Source organism: Oncorhynchus nerka, linkage group LG1, assembly GCF_034236695.1.
Source record: "Oncorhynchus nerka isolate Pitt River linkage group LG1, Oner_Uvic_2.0, whole genome shotgun sequence".
Taxonomy (NCBI): Eukaryota; Metazoa; Chordata; class Actinopteri; order Salmoniformes; family Salmonidae; genus Oncorhynchus; species Oncorhynchus nerka.
The window spans coordinates 56,774,901-56,801,272 of record NC_088396.1 but is presented as its reverse complement, the minus strand read 5'-3'; the positions used below and the strand labels follow the sequence as shown (position 1 = coordinate 56,801,272).

The following is a 26,372-nucleotide window of genomic DNA, read 5'->3' as shown; positions in this document are numbered from 1 at the left end:
ATACATTACTAGACTGGTACATTACTAGACTGGTACATTACTAGACTGGTACATTACTAGACTGGTACATTACTAGATGAATACATTACTAGACTGGTACATTACTAGACGGGTACATTACTAGACTGGTACATTACTAGATGAATACATTACTAGATGAATACATTACTAGACTGGTACATTACTAGACGGGTACATTACTAGATTAATACATTACTAGATTAATACATTACTAGACTGGTACATTACTAGATGAATACATTACGAGATTAATACATTACTAGACTGGTACATTACTAGACTGGTACATTACTAGACTGGTACATTACTAGATGAATACATTACTAGACTGGTACATTACTAGACTGGTACATTACTAAACTGGTACATTACTAGATTAATACATTACGAGATTAATACATTACTAGACTGGTACATTAATAGATTAATACATTACTAGACTGGTATATTACTAGATTAATACATTATTAGATTAATACATTACTAGACTGGTATATTACTAGATTAATACATTATTAGATTAATACATTACTAGACTGGTATATTACTAGACTGGTACATTACTAGATGAATACATTACGAGATTAATACATTACTAGACTGGTACATTACTAGACTGGTACATTACTAGACTGGTACATTACTAGACTGGTACATTACTAGATTAATACATTACTAGATTAATACATTACTAAACTGGTACATTACTAGACTGGTACATTACTAGATTAATACATTACTAGACTGGTATATTACTAGATTAATACATTACTAGACTGGTACATTACTAGATTAATACATTACTAGACTGGTACATTACTAGATTAATACATTACTAGACTGGTACATTACTAGACTGGTACATTACTAGACTGGTACATTACTAGATTAATACATTACTAGACTGGTACATTACTAGATTAATACATTACTAGACTGGTACATTACTAGACTGGTACATTACTAGATTAATACATTACTAGACTGGTACATTACTAGACTGGTACATTACTAGATTAATACATTACTAGATTAATACATTACTAGACTGGTACATTACTAGATTAATACATTACTAGATTAATACATTACTAATCAAAAGTATTTATAAAGCCCTTCTTACATCAGCTGATGTCACAAAGTGCTGTACAGAAACCCAGCCTAAAACACTAAACAGCAAGCAATGCAGGTGTAGAAGCACGGTGGCTAGGAAAAACTCCCTAGAAAGGCCAAAACCTAGGAAGAAACCTAGAGGAACCAAGCTATGTGGGGTGGCCAGTCCTCTTCTGGCTGTGCCGGGTAGAGATTATAACAGAACATGGCCAAGATGTTCAAATGTTCCTAAATGACCAGCAGGGTCAAATAATAATAATCACAGTGGTGTCCTATCCTGCTGTCTACAGGGACATAGTGGATAACCATGCCAAAGAGAATGCTTTGAACATCGTGACTGAAGAGAGAACCTACCACATCTACGCAGAGACTCCTGAAGATGCCAGGTCTGTCCAGAGTCTAGCCCTCTTCTGTCCAGAGTCTAGCCCTCTTCTGCCCAGAGTCTAGCCCTCTTCTGCCCAGAGTCTAGCCCTCTTCTGCCCAGAGTCTAGCCCTCTTCTGCCCAGAGTCTAGCCCTCTTCTGCCCAGAGTCTAGCCCTCTTCTGCCCAGAGTCTAGCCCTCTTCTGCCCAGAGTCTAGCCCTCTTCTGCCCAGAGTCTAGTCAACACCACCATGGAACTCACACTCACCAGTGTTGTATAGATGTTGTATTACCCCTAGTGGTCCACCAGTGTTGTATTACCCCTAGTGGTCCCCAAGTGTTGTATAGATGTTGTATTACCCCTAGTGGTCCACCAGTGTTGTATAGATGTTGTATTACCCCTAGTGGTCCCCCAGTGTTGTATTACCCCTAGTGGTCCACCAGTGTTGTATTACCCCTAGTGGTTCCCCAGTGTTGTATTACCCCTAGTGGTCCACCAGTGTTGTATTACCCCTAGTGGTCCACCAGTGTTGTATTACCCCTAGTGGTCCCCCAGTGTTGTATAGATGTTGTATTACCCCTAGTGGTCCACCAGTGTTGTATTACCCCTAGTGGTCCACCAGTGTTGTATTACCCCTAGTGGTCCACCAGTGTTGTATAGATGTTGTATTACCCCTAGTGGTCCACCAGTGTTGTATAGATGTTGTATTACCCCTAGTGGTCCCCCAGTGTTGTATTACCCCTAGTGGTCCACCAGTGTTGTATTACCCCTAGTGGTCCACCAGTGTTGTATTACCCCTAGTGGTCCCCCAGTGTTGTATAGATGTTGTATTACCCCTAGTGGTCCACCAGTGTTGTATAGATGTTGTATTACCCCTAGTGGTCCCTCAGTGTTGTATAGATGTTGTATTACCCCTAGTGGTCCACCAGTGTTGTATTACCCCTAGTGGTCCACCAGTGTTGTATTACCCCTAGTGGTCCACCAGTGTTGTATAGATGTTGTATTACCCCTAGTGGTTCACCAGTGTTGTATTACCCCTAGTGGTCCACCAGTGTTGTATAGATGTTGTATTACCCCTAGTGGTCCACCAGTGTTATATAGATGTTGTATTACCCATAGTGGTCCCCCAGTGTTGTATAGATGTTGTATTACCCCTTGTGGTCCACCAGTGTTGTATTTCCCCTAGTGGTCCACCAGTGTTGTATAGATGTTGTATTACCCCTAGTGGTCCCCCAGTGTTGTATAGATGTTGTATTACCCCTAGTGGTCCACCAGTGTTGTATAGATGTGGTCCCCCAGTGTTGTATAGATGTTGTATTACCCCTAGTGGTTCACCAGTGTTGTATAGATGTTGTATTACCCCTAGTGGTCCACCAGTGTTGTATAGATGTTGTATTACCCCTAGTGGTCCCCCAGTGTTGTATAGATGTTGTATTACCCCTAGTGGTCCACCAGTGTTGTATTACCCCTAGTGGTCCACCAGTGTTGTATATATGTTGTATTACCCCTAGTGGTCCCCCAGTGTTGTATAGATGTTGTATTACCCCTAGTGGTCCACCAGTGTTGTATTACCCCTAGTGGTCCACCAGTGTTGTATTACCTCTAGTGGTCCACCAGTGTTGTTTTACCCCTAGTGGTTCACCAGTGTATTGCTCGGTGGAATCCTTACCTCTCTCCCTCCAGTGGCTGGTTCAACGTGCTGAGTCGTGTCCACAGTGCCAGTCCAGACCAGCTGATGGAGATGAACCATGAGCAGGCCGACCCCAAGAACGCTGTGGTCAGTAACTAACCTCCTCCATCACGTCTATCGATCTCTACGAGTTACAGCAGTGTTCACGTTGACTGACGACATGACAATGTTCTGAACTTCAAATTTCACCACAGGGAACTGTGGATGTTGGACTGATCGACTCTGTGTGCGCGTCAGACAACCCTGACAGACCCAACTCGTTTGTCATCATCACTGCTAACCGTGTGGTCCACTGCAACACTGAGACGCCTGAAGAGATGCACCACTGGATCGGCCTGCTGCAGAAGCCTAAAGGAGACGCCAGGATAGACGGACAGGACTTCCTGGTCAGAGGTTAGTGATGTACATCACAGTTCATTTGTGGAATTTTTTAAATATTTTTTTATGTGTTTGAGCCAATCAGTTGTGTTGTGTCAAGGTATGGGTGGTATACAAGAACTCTGAAAGTTTCTTCAAGTGCAGTCACAAAAACCATCAAGCGCTACGATGAAACTGGCTCTCAATGAGGACCGCCACAGGAAATGAAGACCCTGAGTTACCTCTGCTGCAGAGGATAAGTTCATTAGTTACCAGCCTCAGAAATCAGCAATTAACTTTACCTCGGATTGCAGCCCAAATAAATGCTTCAGAGTTCAAGTAACAGCTGAGGAGACTGTGAATCAGACCTTCATGGTCGAATTGCTGCAAAGAAACCACTACTAAAGGACACCAATAAGAAGAACAGACTTGCTTGGGCCAAGAAACACGAGCAATGCCACCGGTCTAATGTCCAATCTGTCCTTTGGTCTGATGAGTGTCTTTGTAAGACCCAGAGTTGGTGAACGGATGATCACCGTAAGTGTGGTTCCCACAGTGAAGCATGGAGGAAGAGGTGTGGGGGTGCTTTGCTGGTGACAATGTCTGTGATTTATTTAGAATTCAAGGCACACTTAACCAGCATGGCTACCACAGCATTCTGCAGTGATACACCATCCCATCTGGTTTGTGCTTCGTGGGACTCGTTTGTTTTTCAACAGGACAATGACCCAAAACACACCTAAAGTCTGTGTAAGGGCTATTTGACCAAGAAGGAGAATGATGGAGTGCTGTGTCAGATGACCTGACCTCAACAATCACCCGACCTCAACCCGTTTGGGATGAGTTGGACCGCAGACTAAGGGCGCAGCACATGTGGGAACTCCTTCAAGACTGTTGGAACAGCATTCCAGGTCATGAAGCTGGTTAAGAGTGTGCAAAGCTGTCAAGGCAAAGGGTGTCTACTTTGAAGAATCTCAAATCTAAAATATATGTTGATTTGTTTAACACTTTTTTGGTTACTACATGATTCCATATGTGTTATTTCATAGTTTTGATGTCTTCACTATTATTCTACAATGTAGAAAATAGTCAAAACAAACTTTGGACTGGTACTGTACATATTTTGGAACCATCATGAACATTTAACAACTGATATTTTTTTACATTTTGATATATATTTTATATTTTTAAATATGTTGTCTGTTCTCAGTACTGGACAATACCTTAGTGTCCTTCTCTCTCTCTTCCCAGGTTGGCTTCACAAGGAGATAAGGGCTAAGAGTACTAGTCTGAAGCTGAAGAAGAGATGGTTTGTATTGACCTCTAACTCTCTGGACTACTACAAGTCTTCAGAGCGCAGTGTGTCCAAGCTGGGGACCCTGGTCCTCAACAGTCTCTGCTCTGTGGTCCAGCCCGACGAGAAGGTCTTCAAGGACACCGGTAGGTAGAGACTGAGAATGTGGCACCCTTTTCCCTTTCATAGTGCCATAGGGGTCTGCTCAAAAGAAGTGTCCTATAGAGGGAATAGGGTGCCATTTGGGACACAGACTGGGAGAGTAGTGGCCTGTGCTGCGCGTTGCATTTCTAGCCTGGTCCCAGGTCTGTTTGTGCCGTCTTGACAAGTTCCTATTAGTGACAAAGACCATGAGAGTTGGCAAGACAGCAGAAAATACATCTGGGACCAGGCTAATGCATTTCAGTCAGTCATGGTAAAGATGAATGTGTGTCTGTCGACCATACAATACTCTGTCGTAATCCCACCTGAGATTGATGTGCTATCGTACTATGTCAGTGCTCCTTGAATAACTCTGACTATTCTAACCCTCCCCACCAGGTTACTGGTGCATTATCGTCCACGGCCGTAAACACTCGTACCACCTCTACACCAAACTACTGAACGAGGCTATGCGCTGGGCGTCGGCCATACAGGGGGCTGTCGACAGCAAGGTTCCCATAGAGACACCCACACAGCAACTCATCAGGGACATCAAGGTACAGCCAATCACCAGCCTGCATACAGCCAGTCAACCAATCACCAGCCTTCATACTGACATGGTCATTTTATGTCAGATGAATTTGCATTTTAGCCTGGTTCCAGATCTGTTTGTGTTGTCTTGCCAACTTCTATATCATTGATTCGTGTTTGGCAAGACGGCACAGACAGACCTGAGACCAGTCTAGTTACATGTGTCCAGACCTGAGACCAGTCTAGTTACATGTGTCCAGACCTGAGACCAGTCTAGTTACATGTGTCCAGACCTGAGACCAGTCTAGTTACATGTGTCCAGACCTGAGACCAGTCTAGTTACATTTGTCCAGACCTGAGACCAGTCTAGTTACATTTGTCCAGACCTGAGACCAGTCTAGTTACATTTGTCCAAACCTGAGACCAGTCTAGTTACATTTGTCCAGACCTGAGACCAGGTCTAGTTACATTTGTCCAGACCTGAGACCAGGTCTAGTTACATTTGTCCAGACCTGAGACCAGGTCTAGTTACATTTGTCCAGACCTGAGACCAGGTCTAGTTACATTTGTCCAGACCTGAGACCAGTCTAGTTACATTTGTCCAGACCTGAGACCAGTCTAGTTACATTTGTCCAGATCTGAGACCAGTCTAGTTACATTTGTCCAGATCTGAGACCAGTCTAGTTACATTTGTCCCTGAGCTCAAATGTAACCCCTGTTCCTCCTCCTAGCTGTGGCGTCATTTACCGTTGCAGCCTCTGATTATGGCCAGCAGGGACACACAGTCACACTGTAGTGTGGTACTAAACTGGGCCTGTACAGTCACACTGTAGTGAAGTGAGGTACTAAACTGGGCCTGTACAGTCACACTGTAGTGAGGTACTAAACTGGGCCTGTACAGTCACATTGTAGTGAGGTACTAAACTGGGCCTGTACAGTCACACTGTCGTGAGGTACTAAACTGGGCCTGTACAGTCACACTGTAGTGAGGTACTAAACTGGGCCTATACAGTCACACTGTAGTGAGGTACTAAACTGGGCCTGTACAGTCACACTGTAGTGTAGTGAGGTACTAAACTGGGCCTGTACAGTCACACTGTAGTGAGGTACTAAACTGGGCCTGTACAGTCACACTGTAGTGTAGTGAGGTACTAAACTGGGCGTGTACAGTCACACTGTAGTGAGGTACTAAACTGGGCCTGTACAGTCACACTGTAGGGAGGTGAGGTACTAAACTGGGCCTGTACAGTCACATTGTAGTGAGGTACTAAACTGGGCCTGTACAGTCACACTGTAGTGATGTAGTAAACTGGGCCTATACAGTCACACTGTAGTGAGGTACTAAACTGGGCCTGTACAGTCACACTGTAGTGAGGTACTAAACTGGGCCTGTACAGTCACACTGTAGTGTAGTGAGGTACTAAACTGGGCCTGTACAGTCACACTGTAGTGTAGTGAGGTACTAAACTGGGCCTGTACAGTCACACTGTAGTGTAGTGAGGTACTAAACTGGGCCTGTACAGTCACACTGTAGTGAAGTGAGGTACTAAACTGGGCCTGTACAGTCACACTGTAGTGAGGTACTAAACTGGGTCTGTACAGTCACACTGTAGTGAGGTGAGGTTCTGAACTGGGCCTGTACAGTCACACTGTAGTGTAGTACTAAACTGGGCCTGTACAGTCACACTGTAGTGAGGTAAACTGGGCCTGTAACACTGGGACTAAACTGGGACAGTCACACTGTAGTGAGGTACTAAACTGGGCCTGTACAGTCACACTGATGTGAAGTGAGGTACTAAACTGGGCCTGTACAGTCACACTGATGTGAAGTGAGGTACTAAACTGGGCCTGTACAGTCACACTGATGTGAAGTGAGGTACTAAACTGGGCCTGTACAGTCACACTGTAGTGAGGTGAGGTTCTAAACTGGGCCTGTACAGTCACACTGTAGTGAAGTGAGGTACTAAACTGGGCCTGTACAGTCACACTGATGTGAAGTGAGGTACTAAACTGGGCTTGTACAGTCACACTGCAGTGAGGTACTAAACTGGGCCTGTACAGTCACACTGTCTTGAAGTGAGGTACTAAACTGGGCCTGTACAGTCACACTGTAGTGAGGTACTAAACTGGGCCTGTACAGTCACACTGTAGTGAAGTGAGGTACTAAACGGGGCCTGTACAGTCACACTGTAGTGATGTACTAAACTGGGCCTGTACAGTCACACTGTAGTGAGGTACTAAACTGGGCCTGTATAGTCACACTGTAGTGTAGTGAGGTACTAAACTGGGCATGTACAGTCACACTGTAGTGTAGTGAAGTACTAAACTGGGCCTGTACAGTCACACTGTAGTGAGGTGAGGTACTAAACTGGGCCTGTACAGTCACACTGTAGTGAGGTGAGGTACTAAACTGGGCCTGTACAGTCACACTGTAGTGAGGTACTAAACTGGGCCTGTACAGTCACACTGTAGTGAGGTACTAAACTGGGCCTGTACAGTCACACTGTAGTGAGGTACTAAACTGGGCCTGTACAGTCACACTGTAGTGGAGTGAGGTACTAAACTGGGCCTGTACAGTCACACTGTAGTGATGTACTAAACTGGGCCTGTACAGTCACACTTTAGTGAAGTGAGGTACTAAACTGGGCCTGTACAGTCACACTGTAGTGAGGTGAGGTACTAAACTGGGCCTGTACAGTCACACTGTAGTGAAGTGAGGTACTAAACTGGGCCTGTACACTGTAGTGAAGTGAGGTACTAAACTGGGCCTGTACAGTCACACTGTAGTGATGTAGTAAACTGGGCCTGTACAGTCACACTGTAGTGATGTAGTAAACTGGGCCTGTACAGTCACACTGTAGTGATGTACTAAACTGGGCCTGTACAGTCACACTGTAGTGATGTACTAAACTGCGCCTGTACAGTCACACTGTAGTGATGTACTAAACTGGGCCTGTACAGTCACACTGTAGTGAGGTACTAAACTGGGCCTGTACAGTCACACTGTAGTGAGGTACTAAACTGGGCCTGTACAGTCACACTGTAGTGGAGTGAGGTACTAAACTGGGCCTGTACAGTCACACTTTAGTGAAGTGAGGTACTAAACTGGGCCTGTACAGTCACACTGTAGTGAGGTGAGGTACTAAACTGGGCCTGTACAGTCACACTGTAGTGAAGTGAGGTACTAAACTGGGCCTGTACACTGTAGTGAAGTGAGGTACTAAACTGGGCCTGTACAGTCACACTGTAGTGATGTAGTAAACTGGGCCTGTACAGTCACACTGTAGTGATGTAGTAAACTGGGCCTGTACAGTCACACTGTAGTGATGTACTAAACTGGGCCTGTACAGTCACACTGTAGTGATGTACTAAACTGCGCCTGTACAGTCACACTGTAGTGATGTACTAAACTGGGCCAGTACAGTCACACTGTAGTGAGGTACTAAACTGGGCCTGTACAGTCACACTGATGTGAAGTGAGGTACTAAACTGGTCCTGTACAGTCACACTGATGTGAAGTGAGGTACTAAACTGGGCCTGTACAGTCACACTGTAGTGAGGTGAGGTTCTAAACTGGGCCTGTACAGTCACACTGTAGTGAGGTGAGGTTCTGAACTGGGCCTGTACAGTCACACTGTAGTGTAGTGAGGTACTAAACTGGGCCTGTACAGTCACACTGTAGTGAGGTGAGGTACTAAACTGGGCCTGTACAGTCACACTGATGTGAAGTGAGGTACTAAACTGGGCCTGTACAGTCACACTGTAGTGAGGTACTAAACTGGGCCTATACAGTCACACTGTAGTGAGGTACTAAACTGGGCCTGTACAGTCACACTGATGTGAAGTGAGGTACTAAACTGGTCCTGTACAGTCACACTGATGTGAAGTGAGGTACTAAACTGGGCCTGTACAGTCACACTGTAGTGAGGTGAGGTTCTAAACTGGGCCTGTACAGTCACACTGTAGTGAAGTGAGGTACTAAACTGGGCCTGTACAGTCACACTGATGTAAAGTGAGGTACTAAACTGGGCTTGTACAGTCACACTGTAGTGAGGTACTAAACTGGGCTTGTACAGTCACACTGCAGTGAGGTACTAAACTGGGCCTGTACAGTCACACTGATGTGTAGTGAAGTACTAAACTGGGCCTGTACAGTCACACTGTAGTGTAGTGAGGTACTAAACTGGGCCTGTACAGTCACACTGTAGGGAGGTGAGGTACTAAACTGGGCCTGTACAGTCACACTGTAGTGAAGTGAGGTACTAAACTGGGCCTGTACAGTCACACTGTAGTGAGGTACTAAACTGGGCCTGTACAGTCACACTGTAGTGAGGTGAGGTACTAAACTGGGCCTGTACAGTCACACTGTAGTGAAGTGAGGTACTAAACTGGGCCTGTACAGTCACACTGTAGTGAGGTACTAAACTGGGCCTGTACAGTCACACTGTAGTGAGGTACTAAACTGGGCCTGTACAGTCACACTTTAGTGAAGTGAGGTACTACACTGGGCCTGTACAGTCACACTGTAGTGAGGTGAGGTACTAAACTGGGCCTGTACAGTCACACTGTAGTGAAGTGAGGTACTAAACTGGGCCTGTACACTGTAGTGAAGTGAGGTACTAAACTGGGCCTGTACAGTCACACTGTAGTGATGTAGTAAACTGGGCCTGTACAGTCACACTGTAGTGATGTAGTAAACTGGGCCTGTACAGTCACACTGTAGTGATGTACTAAACTGGGCCTGTACAGTCACACTGTAGTGATGTACTAAACTGGGCCTGTACAGTCACACTGTAGTGAGGTACTAAACTGGGCCTGTACAGTCACACTGTAGTGAGGTACTAAACTGGGCCTGTACAGTCACACTTTAGTGAAGTGAGGTACTAAACTGGGCCTGTACAGTCACACTGTAGTGAGGTGAGGTACTAAACTGGGCCTGTACAGTCACACTGTAGTGAAGTGAGGTACTAAACTGGGCCTGTACACTGTAGTGAAGTGAGGTACTAAACTGGGCCTGTACAGTCACACTGTAGTGATGTAGTAAACTGGGCCTGTACAGTCACACTGTAGTGATGTAGTAAACTGGGCCTGTACAGTCACACTGTAGTGATGTACTAAACTGGGCCTGTACAGTCACACTGCCTGTACAAACTGGGCCTGTACAGTCACACTGTAGTGATGTACTAAACTGGGCCAGTACAGTCACGCTGTAGTGTAGTGAGGTACTAAACTGGGCCAGTACAGTCACACTGTAGTGAGGTACTAAACTGGGCCAGTACAGTCACACTGTAGTGAGGTACTAAACTGGGCCTGTACAGTCACACTGTAGTGAGGTACTAAACTGGGCCAGTACAGTCACACTGTAGTGAGGTACTAAACTGGGCCAGTACAGTCACACTGTAGTGAGGTGAGGTACTAAACTGGGCCTGTACAGTCACACTGTAGTGAAGTGAGGTACTAAACTGGGCCTGTACAGTCACACTGTAGTGAGGTACTAAACTGGGCCTGTACAGTCACACTGTAGTGAGGTACTAAACTGGGCCTGTACAGTCACACTTTAGTGAAGTGAGGTACTAAACTGGGCCTGTACAGTCACACTGTAGTGAGGTGAGGTACTAAACTGGGCCTGTACAGTCACACTGTAGTGAAGTGAGGTACTAAACTGGGCCTGTACACTGTAGTGAAGTGAGGTACTAAACTGGGCCTGTACAGTCACACTGTAGTGATGTAGTAAACTGGGCCTGTACAGTCACACTGTAGTGATGTAGTAAACTGGGCCTGTACAGTCACACTGTAGTGATGTACTAAACTGGGCCTGTACAGTCACACTGTAGTGATGTACTAAACTGGGCCTGTACAGTCACACTGTAGTGAGGTACTAAACTGGGCCTGTACAGTCACACTGTAGTGAGGTACTAAACTGGGCCTGTACAGTCACACTGTAGTGATGTAGTAAACTGGGCCTGTACAGTCACACTGTAGTGATGTACTAAACTGGGCCTGTACAGTCACACTGTAGTGATGTACTAAACTGGGCCTGTACAGTCACACTGTAGTGAGGTACTAAACTGGGCCAGTACAGTCACACTGTAGTGAGGTACTAAACTGGGCCAGTACAGTCACACTGTAGTGAGGTACTAAACTGGGCCTGTACAGTCACACTGATGTGAAGTGAGGTACTAAACTGGGCCTGTACAGTCACACTGATGTGAAGTGAGGTACTAAACTGGGCCTGTACAGTCACACTGTAGTGAGGTGAGGTTCTAAACTGGGCCTGTACAGTCACACTGTAGTGAGGTGAGGTTCTGAACTGGGCCTGTACAGTCACACTGTAGTGAGGTGAGGTGAGGTACTAAACTGGGCCTGTACAGTCACACTGATGTGAAGTGAGGTACTAAACTGGGCCTGTACAGTCACACTGTAGTGAGGTACTAAACTGGGCCTATACAGTCACACTGTAGTGAGGTACTAAACTGGGCCTGTACAGTCACACTGATGTGAAGTGAGGTACTAAACTGGTCCTGTACAGTCACACTGATGTGAAGTGAGGTACTAAACTGGGCCTGTACAGTCACACTGTAGTGAGGTGAGGTTCTAAACTGGGCCTGTACAGTCACACTGTAGTGTAGTGAGGTACTAAACTGGGCCTGTACAGTCACACTGTAGTGAGGTGAGGTACTAAACTGGGCCTGTACAGTCACACTGTAGTGAGTGAGGTACTAAACTGGGCCTGTACAGTCACACTGTAGTGAGGTACTAAACTGGGCCTGTACAGTCACACTGTAGTGAGGTGACAGTCACACTGTAGTGAGGTGAGGTACTAAACTGGGCCTGTACAGTCACACTGTAGTGAAGTGAGGTACTAAACTGGGCCTGTACAGTCACACTGTAGTGAGGTACTAAACTGGGCCTGTACAGTCACACTGTAGTGAGGTACTAAACTGGGCCTGTACAGTCACACTGTAGTGAAGTGAGGTACTAAACTGGGCCTGTACAGTCACACTGTAGTGAGGTACTAAACTGGGCCTGTACAGTCACACTGTAGTGAGGTACTAAACTGGGCCTGTACAGTCACACTGTAGTGAGGTACTAAACTGGGCCTGTACAGTCACACTGTAGTGAGGTGAGGTACTAAACTGGGCCTGTACAGTCACACTGTAGTGAAGTGAGGTACTAAACTGGGCCTGTACACTGTAGTGAAGTGAGGTACTAAACTGGGCCTGTACAGTCACACTGTAGTGATGTAGTAAACTGGGCCTGTACAGTCACACTGTAGTGATGTAGTAAACTGGGCCTGTACAGTCACACTGATGTGAAGTGAGGTACTAAACTGGGCTTGTACAGTCACACTGTAGTGAGGTACTAAACTGGGCTTGTACAGTCACACTGCAGTGAGGTACTAAACTGGGCCTGTACAGTCACACTGATGTGTAGTGAAGTACTAAACTGGGCCTGTACAGTCACACTGTAGTGTAGTGAGGTACTAAACTGGGCCTGTACAGTCACACTGTAGTGAGGTGAGGTACTAAACTGGGCCTGTACAGTCACACTGTAGTGAAGTGAGGTACTAAACTGGGCCTGTACAGTCACACTGTAGTGAGGTACTAAACTGGGCCTGTACAGTCACACTGTAGTGAGGTACTAAACTGGGCCTGTACAGTCACACTGTAGTGAGGTACTAAACTGGGCCTGTACAGTCACACTGTAGTGAAGTGAGGTACTAAACTGGGCCTGTACAGTCACACTGTAGTGAGGTACTAAACTGGGCCTGTACAGTCACACTGTAGTGAGGTACTAAACTGGGCCTGTACAGTCACACTGTAGTGAGGTGAGGTACTAAACTGGGCCTGTACAGTCACACTGTAGTGAAGTGAGGTACTAAACTGGGCCTGTACACTGTAGTGAAGTGAGGTACTAAACTGGGCCTGTACAGTCACACTGTAGTGATGTAGTAAACTGGGCCTGTACAGTCACACTGTAGTGATGTAGTAAACTGGGCCTGTACAGTCACACTGTAGTGATGTACTAAACTGGGCCTGTACAGTCACACTGTAGTGATGTACTAAACTGGGCCTGTACAGTCACACTGTAGTGATGTACTAAACTGGGCCAGTACAGTCACGCTGTAGTGTAGTGAGGTACTAAACTGGGCCAGTACAGTCACACTGTAGTGAGGTACTAAACTGGGCCAGTACAGTCACACTGTAGTGAGGTACTAAACTGGGCCTGTACAGTCACACTGTAGTGAGGTACTAAACTGGGCCAGTACAGTCACACTGTAGTGAGGTACTAAACTGGGCCTGTACAGTCACACTGATGTGAAGTGAGGTACTAAACTGGTCCTGTACAGTCACACTGATGTGAAGTGAGGTACTAAACTGGGCCTGTACAGTCACACTGTAGTGAGGTGAGGTTCTAAACTGGGCCTGTACAGTCACACTGTAGTGAGGTGAGGTTCTGAACTGGGCCTGTACAGTCACACTGTAGTGAGGTGAGGTACTAAACTGGGCCTGTACAGTCACACTGATGTGAAGTGAGGTACTAAACTGGGCCTGTACAGTCACACTGTAGTGAGGTACTAAACTGGGCCTATACAGTCACACTGTAGTGAGGTACTAAACTGGGCCTGTACAGTCACACTGATGTGAAGTGAGGTACTAAACTGGTCCTGTACAGTCACACTGATGTGAAGTGAGGTACTAAACTGGGCCTGTACAGTCACACTGTAGTGATGTAGTAAACTGGGCCTGTACAGTCACACTGTAGTGATGTACTAAACTGGGCCTGTACAGTCACACTGTAGTGATGTACTAAACTGGGCCTGTACAGTCACACTGTAGTGATGTACTAAACTGGGCCAGTACAGTCACGCTGTAGTGTAGTGAGGTGGGCCAGTACAGTCACACTGTAGTGAGGGGTACTAAACTGGGCCAGTAGTGGGCCATACAGTCACACTGTAGTGAGGTACTAAACTGGGCCTGTACAGTCACACTGTAGTGAGGTACTAAACTGGGCCAGTACAGTCACACTGTAGTGAGGTACTAAACTGGGCCTGTACAGTCACACTGATGTGAAGTGAGGTACTAAACTGGTCCTGTACAGTCACACTGATGTGAAGTGAGGTACTAAACTGGGCCTGTACAGTCACACTGTAGTGAGGTGAGGTTCTAAACTGGGCCTGTACAGTCACACTGTAGTGAGGTGAGGTTCTGAACTGGGCCTGTACAGTCACACTGTAGTGAGGTGAGGTACTAAACTGGGCCTGTACAGTCACACTGATGTGAAGTGAGGTACTAAACTGGGCCTGTACAGTCACACTGTAGTGAGGTGAGGTTCTAAACTGGGCCTGTACAGTCACACTGTAGTGTAGTGAGGTACTAAACTGGGCCTGTACAGTCACACTGTAGTGAGGTGAGGTACTAAACTGGGCCTGTACAGTCACACTGTAAGTGAGGTACTAAACTGGGCCTGTACAGTCACACTGTAGTGAGGTACTAAACTGGGCCTGTACAGTCACACTGTAGTGAGGTACTAAACTGGGCCTGTACAGTCACACTGTAGTGAGGTGAGGTACTAAACTGGGCCTGTACAGTCACACTGTAGTGAAGTGAGGTACTAAACTGGGCCTGTACAGTCACACTGTAGTGAGGTACTAAACTGGGCCTGTACAGTCACACTGTAGTGAGGTACTAAACTGGGCCTGTACAGTCACACTGTAGTGAAGTGAGGTACTAAACTGGGCCTGTACAGTCACACTGTAGTGAGGTACTAAACTGGGCCTGTACAGTCACACTGTAGTGAGGTACTAAACTGGGCCTGTACAGTCACACTGTAGTGAGGTACTAAACTGGGCCTGTACAGTCACACTGTAGTGAGGTGAGGTACTAAACTGGGCCTGTACAGTCACACTGTAGTGAAGTGATGAGGTACTAAACTGGGCCTGTACAGTCACACTGTAGTGATGTAGTAAACTGGGCCTGTACAGTCACACTGTAGTGATGTAGTAAACTGGGCCTGTACAGTCACACTGATGTGAAGTGATGTACTAAACTGGGCCTGTACAGTCACACTGTAGTGATGTACTAAACTGGGCCTGTACAGTCACACTGTAGTGAGGTACTAAACTGGGCCTGTACAGTCACACTGATGTGTAGTGAAGTACTAAACTGGGCCTGTACAGTCACACTGTAGTGTAGTGAGGTACTAAACTGGGCCTGTACAGTCACACTGTAGTGAGGAGGTACTAAACTGGGCCTGTACAGTCACACTGTAGTGAAGTGAGGTACTAAACTGGGCCTGTACAGTCACACTGTAGTGAGGTACTAAACTGGGCCTGTACAGTCACACTGTAGTGAGGTACTAAACTGGGCCTGTACAGTCACACTGTAGTGAAGGTACTAAACTGGGCCTGTACAGTCACACTGTAGTGAGGTACTAAACTGGGCCTGTACAGTCACACTGTAGTGAGGTACTAAACTGGGCCTGTACAGTCACACTGTAGTGAGGTACTAAACTGGGCCTGTACAGTCACACTGTAGTGAGGTGAGGTACTAAACTGGGCCTGTACAGTCACACTGTAGTGAAGTGAGGTACTAAACTGGGCCTGTACACTGTAGTGAAGTGAGGTACTAAACTGGGCCTGTACAGTCACACTGTAGTGATGTAGTAAACTGGGCCTGTACAGTCACACTGTAGTGATGTAGTAAACTGGGCCTGTACAGTCACACTGATGTGAAGTGATGTACTAAACTGGGCCTGTACAGTCACACTGTAGTGATGTACTAAACTGGGCCTGTACAGTCACACTGCAGTGATGTACTAAACTGGGCCTGTACAGTCACACTGAGTGTAGTGAGGTACTAAACTGGGCCTGTACAGTCACACTGTAGTGAGTGAGGTACTAAACTGGGCCAGTACAGTCACACTGTAGTGAGGTACTAAACTGGGCCTGTACAGTCACACTGTGAGTGAGGTACTAAACTGGGCCTGTACAGTCACACTGTAGTGAGGTACTAAACTGGGCCTGTACAGTCACACTGTAGTGAGGAGGTACTAAACTGGGCCTGTACAGTCACACTGATGTGAAGTGAGGTACTAAACTGGGCCTGTACAGTCACACTGTAGTGAGGTGAGGTTCTAAACTGGGCCTGTACAGTCACACTGTAGTGAGGTGACTAAACTGGGCCTGTACAGTCACACTGTAGTGAGGTGAGGTACTAAACTGGGCCTGTACAGTCACACTGTAGTGAGGTGAGGTACTAAACTGGGCCTGTACAGTCACACTGTAGTGAGGTACTAAACTGGGCCTATACAGTCAAACTAAACTGGGCCTGTACAGTCACACTGTAGTGAAGTGAGGTACTAAACTGGTCCTGTACAGTCACACTGATGTGAAGTGAGGTACTAAACTGGGCCTGTACAGTCACACTGTAGTGATGTAGTAAACTGGGCCTGTACAGTCACACTGTAGTGATGTACTAAACTGGGCCTGTACAGTCACACTGTAGTGATGTACTAAACTGGGCCTGTACAGTCACACTGTAGTGATGTACTAAACTGGGCCAGTACAGTCACGCTGTAGTGTAGTGAGGTACTAAACTGGGCCAGTACAGTCACACTGTAGTGAGGTACTAAACTGGGCCAGTACAGTCACACTGTAGTGAGGTACTAAACTGGGCCTGTACAGTCACACTGTAGTGAGGTACTAAACTGGGCCAGTACAGTCACACTGTAGTGAGGTACTAAACTGGGCCTGTACAGTCACACTGATGTGAAGTGAGGTACTAAACTGGTCCTGTACAGTCACACTGATGTGAAGTGAGGTACTAAACTGGGCCTGTACAGTCACACTGTAGTGAGGTGAGGTTCTAAACTGGGCCTGTACAGTCACACTGTAGTGAGGTGAGGTTCTGAACTGGGCCTGTACAGTCACACTGTAGTGAGGTGAGGTACTAAACTGGGCCTGTACAGTCACACTGATGTGAAGTGAGGTACTAAACTGGGCCTGTACAGTCACACTGTAGTGAGGTACTAAACTGGGCCTATACAGTCACACTGTAGTGAGGTACTAAACTGGGCCTGTACAGTCACACTGATGTGAAGTGAGGTACTAAACTGGTCCTGTACAGTCACACTGATGTGAAGTGAGGTACTAAACTGGGCCTGTACAGTCACACTGTAGTGAGGTGAGGTTCTAAACTGGGCCTGTACAGTCACACTGTAGTGAAGTGAGGTACTAAACTGGGCCTGTACAGTCACACTGATGTGAAGTGAGGTACTAAACTGGGCTTGTACAGTCACACTGTAGTGAGGTACTAAACTGGGCTTGTACAGTCACACTGCAGTGAGGTACTAAACTGGGCCTGTACAGTCACACTGATGTGTAGTGAAGTACTAAACTGGGCCTGTACAGTCACACTGTAGTGTAGTGAGGTACTAAACTGGGCCTGTACAGTCACACTGTAGTGAGGTGAGGTACTAAACTGGGCCTGTACAGTCACACTGTAGTGAAGTGAGGTACTAAACTGGGCCTGTACAGTCACACTGTAGTGAGGTACTAAACTGGGCCTGTACAGTCACACTGTAGTGAGGTACTAAACTGGGCCTGTACAGTCACACTGTAGTGAGGTGAGGTACTAAACTGGGCCTGTACAGTCACACTGTAGTGAAGTGAGGTACTAAACTGGGCCTGTACAGTCACACTGTAGTGAGGTACTAAACTGGGCCTGTACAGTCACACTGTAGTGAGGTACTAAACTGGGCCTGTACAGTCACACTTTAGTGAAGTGAGGTACTAAACTGGGCCTGTACAGTCACACTGTAGTGAGGTGAGGTACTAAACTGGGCCTGTACAGTCACACTGTAGTGAAGTGAGGTACTAAACTGGGCCTGTACACTGTAGTGAAGTGAGGTACTAAACTGGGCCTGTACAGTCACACTGTAGTGATGTAGTAAACTGGGCCTGTACAGTCACACTGTAGTGATGTAGTAAACTGGGCCTGTACAGTCACACTGTAGTGATGTACTAAACTGGGCCTGTACAGTCACACTGTAGTGATGTACTAAACTGGGCCTGTACAGTCACACTGTAGTGAGGTACTAAACTGGGCCTGTACAGTCACACTGTAGTGAGGTACTAAACTGGGCCTGTACAGTCACACTGTAGTGAGGTGAGGTACTAAACTGGGCCTGTACAGTCACACTGTAGTGAAGTGAGGTACTAAACTGGGCCTGTACAGTCACACTGTAGTGAGGTACTAAACTGGGCCTGTACAGTCACACTGTAGTGATGTACTAAACTGGGCCTGTACAGTCACACTGTAGTGATGTACTAAACTGGGCCTGTACAGTCACACTGTAGTGATGTACTAAACTGGGCCTGTACAGTCACACTGTAGTGATGTACTAAACTGGGCCAGTACAGTCACGCTGTAGTGTAGTGAGGTACTAAACTGGGCCAGTACAGTCACACTGTAGTGAGGTACTAAACTGGGCCAGTACAGTCACACTGTAGTGAGGTACTAAACTGGGCCTGTACAGTCACACTGTAGTGAGGTACTAAACTGGGCCAGTACAGTCACACTGTAGTGAGGTACTAAACTGGGCCAGTACAGTCACACTGTAGTGAGGTACTAAACTGGGCCCTGCACACTATGTGTGTTCCAGGCGTTTCTTCTGTTCATTCAGTTCTTCTGTCCTGTGATTGGTCCTGTCCTGCTCCAATAGTACCATGAAACTATCACTTTTTTTATTTTATTTTTTATTTTTTTATTGTCATACGGAGTGTTGACTTGAATATTGTCTCGTGACAAGTCATGAGATGCTAGTCTGGTCCCAGATCTGTTTATGGTGTCTTTGTCAACTCAGCGGGAGCGGGGTGGCCTTGAGGTTAGAGCGTGGAAACCTGTTGCTCTGCCTTTAAATAAGGCACTTAACCCAAATTGCTCCATGGGTGCTGGACAACGGTGACCGTGGGTGTCGGGATATTCAAAATGCACATGTTCATTACACGTGTTTAACAGCACAATTATACAGGGCATTCAGAAAGTATTCAGACCCCTTGACTTTTTCCACATTTTATGTTATGTTACAGCCTTATTCTAAAATGAATGAATACATTTTTTTAAAATATATCAATCTACACACAATACCCCATAATGACATCACAATACCCCATAATGACATCACAATACCCCATAATGACATCACAATACCCCGTAATGACATCACAATACCCCATAATGACATCACAATACCCCATAATGACACTGAAGACAGGTTTTTAGAAATGTTTGCAAATGTACTAAAAACTCAATAAAACAGCAATACCTTATTTACATAAGTATTCAGACCCTTTGCCTGTATTGAGCTCCATAGTTCCTCTGTGGAGATGGGAGAACCTTCCAGAAGGACAACCATCTCTGCAGCACTCCACCAATCAGGCCTTTATGGTCGAGTGGCCAGACGGATGCCATTCCTCACTAAAAGTCACATGACAGCCCGCTTGGAGTTTGCCAAAAGGCACCTGAAGGACTCTGACCATGAGAAACTAGATGATCTGGTCTGATGAAACCAAGATTGAACTCTTTGGTCTGAATGCCAAGCGTCATGTTTGGAGGAAACCTGGCACCATCCCTACGGTGAAGCATGGTGGTGGCAGCATCACGCTGTGGGGATGTTTTTCAGCTGCAGGGACTGGGAGACTAGTCAGGATCATGGGAAGGATGAACAGAGCAAAGTACAGAGAGATCCTTGATGAAAACCTGCTCCAGAGCGCTCAGGTTCTCAGACTGGGGCAAAGGTTCACCTTCCAACAGGACAACAACCCTAAGCACATAGCCAAGATCACATAGGAGTGGCATCGGGACACGTTTCTAAATGTCCTTGAGTGGCCCAGCCAGAACCCAGACTTGAACCCGATCAAACATCTCTGGAGAGAACAGAAAATAGCTGTGCAGCGACACTCCCCACTCCCCATCCAACCTGGTTGAGAGGATCTGCAGAGAAGAATGGGAGAAACTCCCCAAATACAAGTGTGCCAAGTTTGTAACGTCATACCCAAGAAGACTCGAGGCTGTAATCGCTGCCAAAGGTGCTTCAACAAAGTCCTGAGTAAATGTTCTGAATACTTCCTTTTTATTTTTAATAAAACATTTTTTGCTTTGTCATTACGGGGTATTGTGATGTCATTATGGGGTATTGTGGGTAGATTGATGAGCAAAAAACCCAATATAATCCATTTTAGAATAAGGCTGTAACCTGACAAAATGTGTAAAAAGTCATGGGGTCTGAATACTATCCGAATGCACCGTAAGCACCCTCCGAAGTATAATGAATTACGACCTCTGACTCCTAACCCCTGACCCCTGTGTATCCCCCCCAGGAGAGCAGTCTGAACGTGGAAGCTGTGGAGCAGACGTACTGGAGGAACCCTATCCTCAGATATACCCAGCACCCCCTCCACTCCCCCCTGCTTCCTCTGCCTCATGGGGAGGTCAACATCCACCGTGAGTTATTACTGCTTTAACCCAACTACCTATTTCACCCTCCACGGACTTCTACAACCTCTTTCACCCTCCACGGACTTCTACAACCTCTTTCACCCTCCACGGACTTCTACAACCTCTTTCACCCTCCACGGACTTCTACAACCTCTTTCACCCTCCACGGACTTCTACAACCTCTTTCACCCTCCACGGACTTCTACAACCTCTTTTACCCTCCACGGACTTCTACAACCTCTTTCACCCTCCACGGACTTCTACTACAACAGTACAGTTTTACCATTCACTCTGAAATGTATGAAGCCCTGTGGCTTTCTCTCGCCATGCTTTTTGTTAATGAAGTCTCCCCTCTCTCTGTCCTCCCCCCCAGTCCATAAGGAGAAGGGCTATGCCAGCCTGCAGGACGAGGCAGTGAAGATCTTCAACTCTCTGCAGGAGATGGAGTCTGTGTCTGACCCCGTGCCGATCATCCAGGGCATCCTCCAGACCTGCCACGACCTACGCCTGCTCAGAGACGAGGTCTACTGTCAGCTCATCAAGCAGACCAATCACGTGCCTCAGCCCAACAGCTCGGCCAATCGCGCCCACTGGCACCTCCTCACCTGTATGAGCTGTACCTTCCTGCCCAGCCGGGGCATCCTGCGCTACCTCAAGTTCCACCTTAAAGGGTACTTTATTTACCTCCAGTTCCACCTTAAAGGGTACTTTATTTACCTCCAGTTCCACCTTAAAGGGTACTTTATTAACCTCCAGTTCCACCTTAAAGGGTAATTTATTTACCTCCAGTTCCACCTTAAAGGGTACTTTATTAACCTCCAGTTCCACCTTAAAGGGTAATTTATTTACCTCCAGTTCCACCTTAAAGGGTTATATTTTTTTGTACAATTATTCCTGCAACATACTATAATATACAGTTGTACAGTAGTTCATAATTCAGGAATGTTCTTTTCATGCTCACCCACCTTTAACCCCACCTCCCCATCTCTACCCTATGGCTGGAGAACCCCCCCATCTCTACCCTATGGCTGGAGAACCCCCCCATCTCTACCCTATGGCTGGAGAACCCCCCCATCTCTACCCTATGGCTGGAGAACCCCCCCATCTCTACCCTATGGCTGGAGAACCCCCCCCATCTCTACCCTATGGCTGGAGAACCCCCCCCATCTCTACCCTATGGCTGGAGAACCCCCCCATCTCTACCCTATGGCTGGAGAACCCCCCTACCCTATGGCTGGAGAACCCCCCATCTCTACCCTATGGCTGGAGAACCCCCATCTCTACCCTATGGCTGGAGAACCCCCATCTCTACCCTATGGCTGGAGAACCCCCCCATCTCTACCTTATGGCTGGAGAACCCCCCATCTCTACCCTATGGCTGGAGAACCCCCATCTCTACCCTATGGCTGGAGAACACCCCCCATCTCTACCCTATGGCTGGAGAACCCCCCATCTCTACCCTATGGCTGGAGAACCCCCCATCTCTACCTTATGGCTGGAGAACCCCCATCTCTACCCTATGCCCCCCCCATCTCTACCCTATGGCTGGAGAACCCCCCATCTCTACCCTATGGCTGGAGAACCCCCCATCTCTACCCTATGGCTGGAGAACCCCCCATCTCTACCCTATGGCTGGAGAACCCCCATCTCTACCCTATGGCTGGAGAACCCCCCATCTCTACCCTATGGCTGGAGAACCCCCATCTCTATCCTATGGCTGGAGAACCCCCCATCTCTATCCTATGGCTGGAGAACCCCCCATCTCTACCCTATGGCTGGAGAACCCCCATCTCTACCCTATGGCTGGAGAACCCCCATCTCTATCCTATGGCTGGAGAACCCCCCCATCTCTACCCTATGGCTGGAGAACCCCCATCTCTATCCTATGGCTGGAGAACCCCCCATCTCTACCCCTATGGCTGGAGAACCCCCCATCTCTATCCTATGGCTGGAGAACCCCCATCTCTACCCTATGGCTGGAGAACCCCCCATCTCTACCTTATGGCTGGAGAACCCCCCCCATCTCTACCTTATGGCTGGAGAACCCCCATCTCTACCCTATGGCTGGAGAACCCCCCATCTCTACCCTATGGCTGGAGAACCCCCCATCTCTACCCTATGGCTGGAGAACCCCCCCATCTCTACCCTATGGCTGGAGAACCCCCCATCTCTACCCTATGGCTGGAGAACCCCCATCTCTACCCTATGGCTGGAGAACCCCCCATCTCTACCCTATGGCTGGAGAACCCCCCATCTCTACCTTATGGCTGGAGAACCCCCCATCTCTACCCTATGGCTGGAGAACCCCCCATCTCTACCTTATGGCTGGAGAACCCCCCATCTCTACCTTATGGCTGGAGAACCCCCATCTCTACCCTATGGCTGGAGAACCCCCCATCTCTACCCTATGGCTGGAGAACCCCCATCTCTACCCTATGGCTGGAGAACCCCCATCTCTACCCTATGGCTGGAAAACCCCCCATCTCTACCTTATGGCTGGAGAACCCCCCATCTCTACCCTATGGCTGGAGAACCCCCCATCTCTACCCTATGGCTGGAGAACCCCCCATCTCTACCCTATGGCTGGAGAACCCCCCATCTCTATCCTATGGCTGGAGAACCCCCCATCTCTACCCTATGGCTGGAGAACCCCCCTCTCTACCCTATGGCTGGAGAACCCCCCATCTCTACCCTATGGCTGGAGAACCCCCATCTCTACCCTATGGCTGGAGAACCCCCCATCTCTACCCTATGGCTGGAGAATCCACCCCCCATCTCTACCCTATGGCTGGAGAACCCCCCCCATCTCTACCCTATGGCTGGAGAACCCCCCCCATCTCTACCCTATGGCTGGAGAACCCCCCATCTCTATCCTATGGCTGGAGAACCCCCCATCTCTATCCTATGGCTGGAGAACCCCCCCATCTCTACCCTATGGCTGGAGAACCCCCATCTCTACCCTATGGCTGGAGAACCCCCCATCTCTATCCTATGGCTGGAGAACCCCCATCTCTACCCTATGGCTGGAGAACCCCCCATCTCTATCCTATGGCTGGAGAACCCCCCATCTCTACCCTATGGCTGGAGAACCCCCATCTCTATCCTATGGCTGGAGAACCCCCATCTCTACCCTATGGCTGGAGAACCCCCCATCTCTACCCTATGGCTGGAGAACCCCCCATCTCTACCCTATGGCTGGAGAACCCCCCATCTCTACCCTATGGCTGGAGAACACCCCCCCCCATCTCTACCCTATGGCTGGAGAACCCCCCATCTCTACCCTATGGCTGGAGAACCCCCCATCTCTACCCTATGGCTGGAGAACCCCCCCCATCTCTACCCTATGGCTGGAGAACCCTCCCATCTCTACCCTATGGCTGGAGAACCCCCCCCATCTCTACCTTATGGCTGGAGAACCCCCCATCTCTACCCTATGCCCCCCCATGTTATTATCTCCTAGAGATCTCCTAGAGGTGAACAAGGCCAGTTTGGGTTCAGGGTGAACCACTCAACAGAGACCAGTATGTTACTGTCTCCTAGAGGTGAACAAGGCCAGTTTGGGTTCAGGGTGAACCACTCAACAGAGACCAGTATGTTACTGTCTCCTAGAGGTGAACAAGGCCAGTTTGGGTTCAGGGTGAACCACTCAACAGAGACCAGTATGTTACTGTCTCCTAGAGGTGAACAAGGCCAGTTTGGGTTCAGGGTGAACCACTCAACAGAGACCAGTATGTTACTGTCTCCTAGAGGTGAACAAGGCCAGTTTGGGTTCAGGGTGAACCACTCAACAGAGACCAGTATGTTACTGTCTCCTAGAGGTGAACAAGGCCAGTTTGGGTTCAGGGTGAACCACTCAACAGAGACCAGTATGTTACTGTCTCCTAGAGGTGAACAAGGCCAGTTTGGGTTCAGGGTGAACCACTCAACAGAGACCAGTATGTTATTATCTCCTAGAGATGAACAAGGCCAAGCTGGACAAAGGGGGTGTTGTAGGTGCAGTTCTCCTCAGAAAATCCTTTGACACTCTGGCCCCCCAATGGTGGAACAAACTCCCTCACGACGCCAGGACAGCGGAGTCAATCACCACCTTCCGGAGACACCTGAAACCCCACCTCTTTAAGGAATACCTAGGATAGGATAAAGTAATCTGTCTCACCCCCCCTCCCCCTGAAAAGATTTAGATGCACTACTGTTCCACTGGAGGTCATAAGGTGAATGCACCAATTTGTAAGTCGCTCTGGATAAGAGCGTCTGCTAAATGACTTAAATGTAAATGTAAATGTTAACCACAATGTCCTCGTCTCCAAGCTGTCCAACTTCAACATCTCATCAAGTGTTTTAAAATGGATTGAGTATCCGGCTAACCGGATGCAATGTGACCTACCATCACCAAAGGACCACACTATGGGAGTACCACAGGGGTCAATCCTGGGTCCTTTGTTATTTAGTCTCTACCAGGCCGTGGATGATAGTTATTCATACACATGGAAGAAATGCTGATGAAGTGGCAAGAAAACTAACGCTATCATTGTCGAAAGTGGCTGAAAGGTTCAACCACTACAGCCTCAATGTGGGGGGAAAATGGTAGCTATGTACTTAAATATCTGGGTGTTATCCTAGACCCTACTTTGAACTGTAAAAACACATCAAATATATACAGAATAGTCTTCGTACACATGTTCATGACATCAGGAACTCTCTCGACAGAGGCAGCCAAGATGGATTCGCATACAATGATTTTCTGACACCTGTCCAATTGTATCGGCAGCCAATTAAACATCAGTTAAACCCCTTCGAACTCTCTGTGGAAACAAGTACTTAAGATCCTGGACAGGAAGTCACATCATTACTGTCACTGGGATATTCTCACCAAGTACAATCTGTTCAATTTGGACAACTTACTTTTTCTCAGATGTCTGTCCAGTTTATAAGATCATCGATAATGTTGCAGCCCCACCTCTGAAAGGTTTTGTCATATTAAACTCTGAACAAAACAGAGGAGTCAGCCGGACCTCCACAAGCTAGAGGACACTGTCATTCCTCAACGAACAAACAGTCCGTGTTGTCCACCTCACAGGCATCAGGAAATGGAATTCCCTCCTCTCTACCTTTAATTAAAGCACTAGGGACTTTAAATCCTGCTCCATGGAGGTCAAAGTCCTGCATTTGTTAGACTGCTGTGTATTTAGTAAGGGAGTGTGGATGAAAATTAGCTGTGTTTACCTAACTCTGGTGGAAACATATTTCACTGTCTGAAATTGGTTTTTTATTTGCACATGGTCCCTTCAATTAAATTACAGCTTTGAGCCACAAGCAGAAAGTGTCTAATACAAACAGATGTTCTGTGATTGATTTGTATGGAT

General features: G+C 47.3%; 1 protein-coding gene across 1 annotated transcript in view; it reads left to right on the top strand.

The window, feature by feature from the left end:
- The window catches only part of myo10l3 (myosin X, like 3), a 250,853-nt gene that overhangs the window by 200,111 nt on the left and 24,370 nt on the right, over positions 1-26,372 (top strand). Inside the window, exons 26-32 of the mRNA XM_065019717.1 lie at positions 1,425-1,520; positions 3,180-3,273; positions 3,381-3,579; positions 4,795-4,983; positions 5,378-5,535; positions 20,892-21,015; positions 21,383-21,680. Of these exons, the coding sequence (XP_064875789.1) occupies positions 1,425-1,520; positions 3,180-3,273; positions 3,381-3,579; positions 4,795-4,983; positions 5,378-5,535; positions 20,892-21,015; positions 21,383-21,680 (1,158 nt within the window). The remainder of the gene's footprint in view (positions 1-1,424; positions 1,521-3,179; positions 3,274-3,380; positions 3,580-4,794; positions 4,984-5,377; positions 5,536-20,891; positions 21,016-21,382; positions 21,681-26,372) is intronic.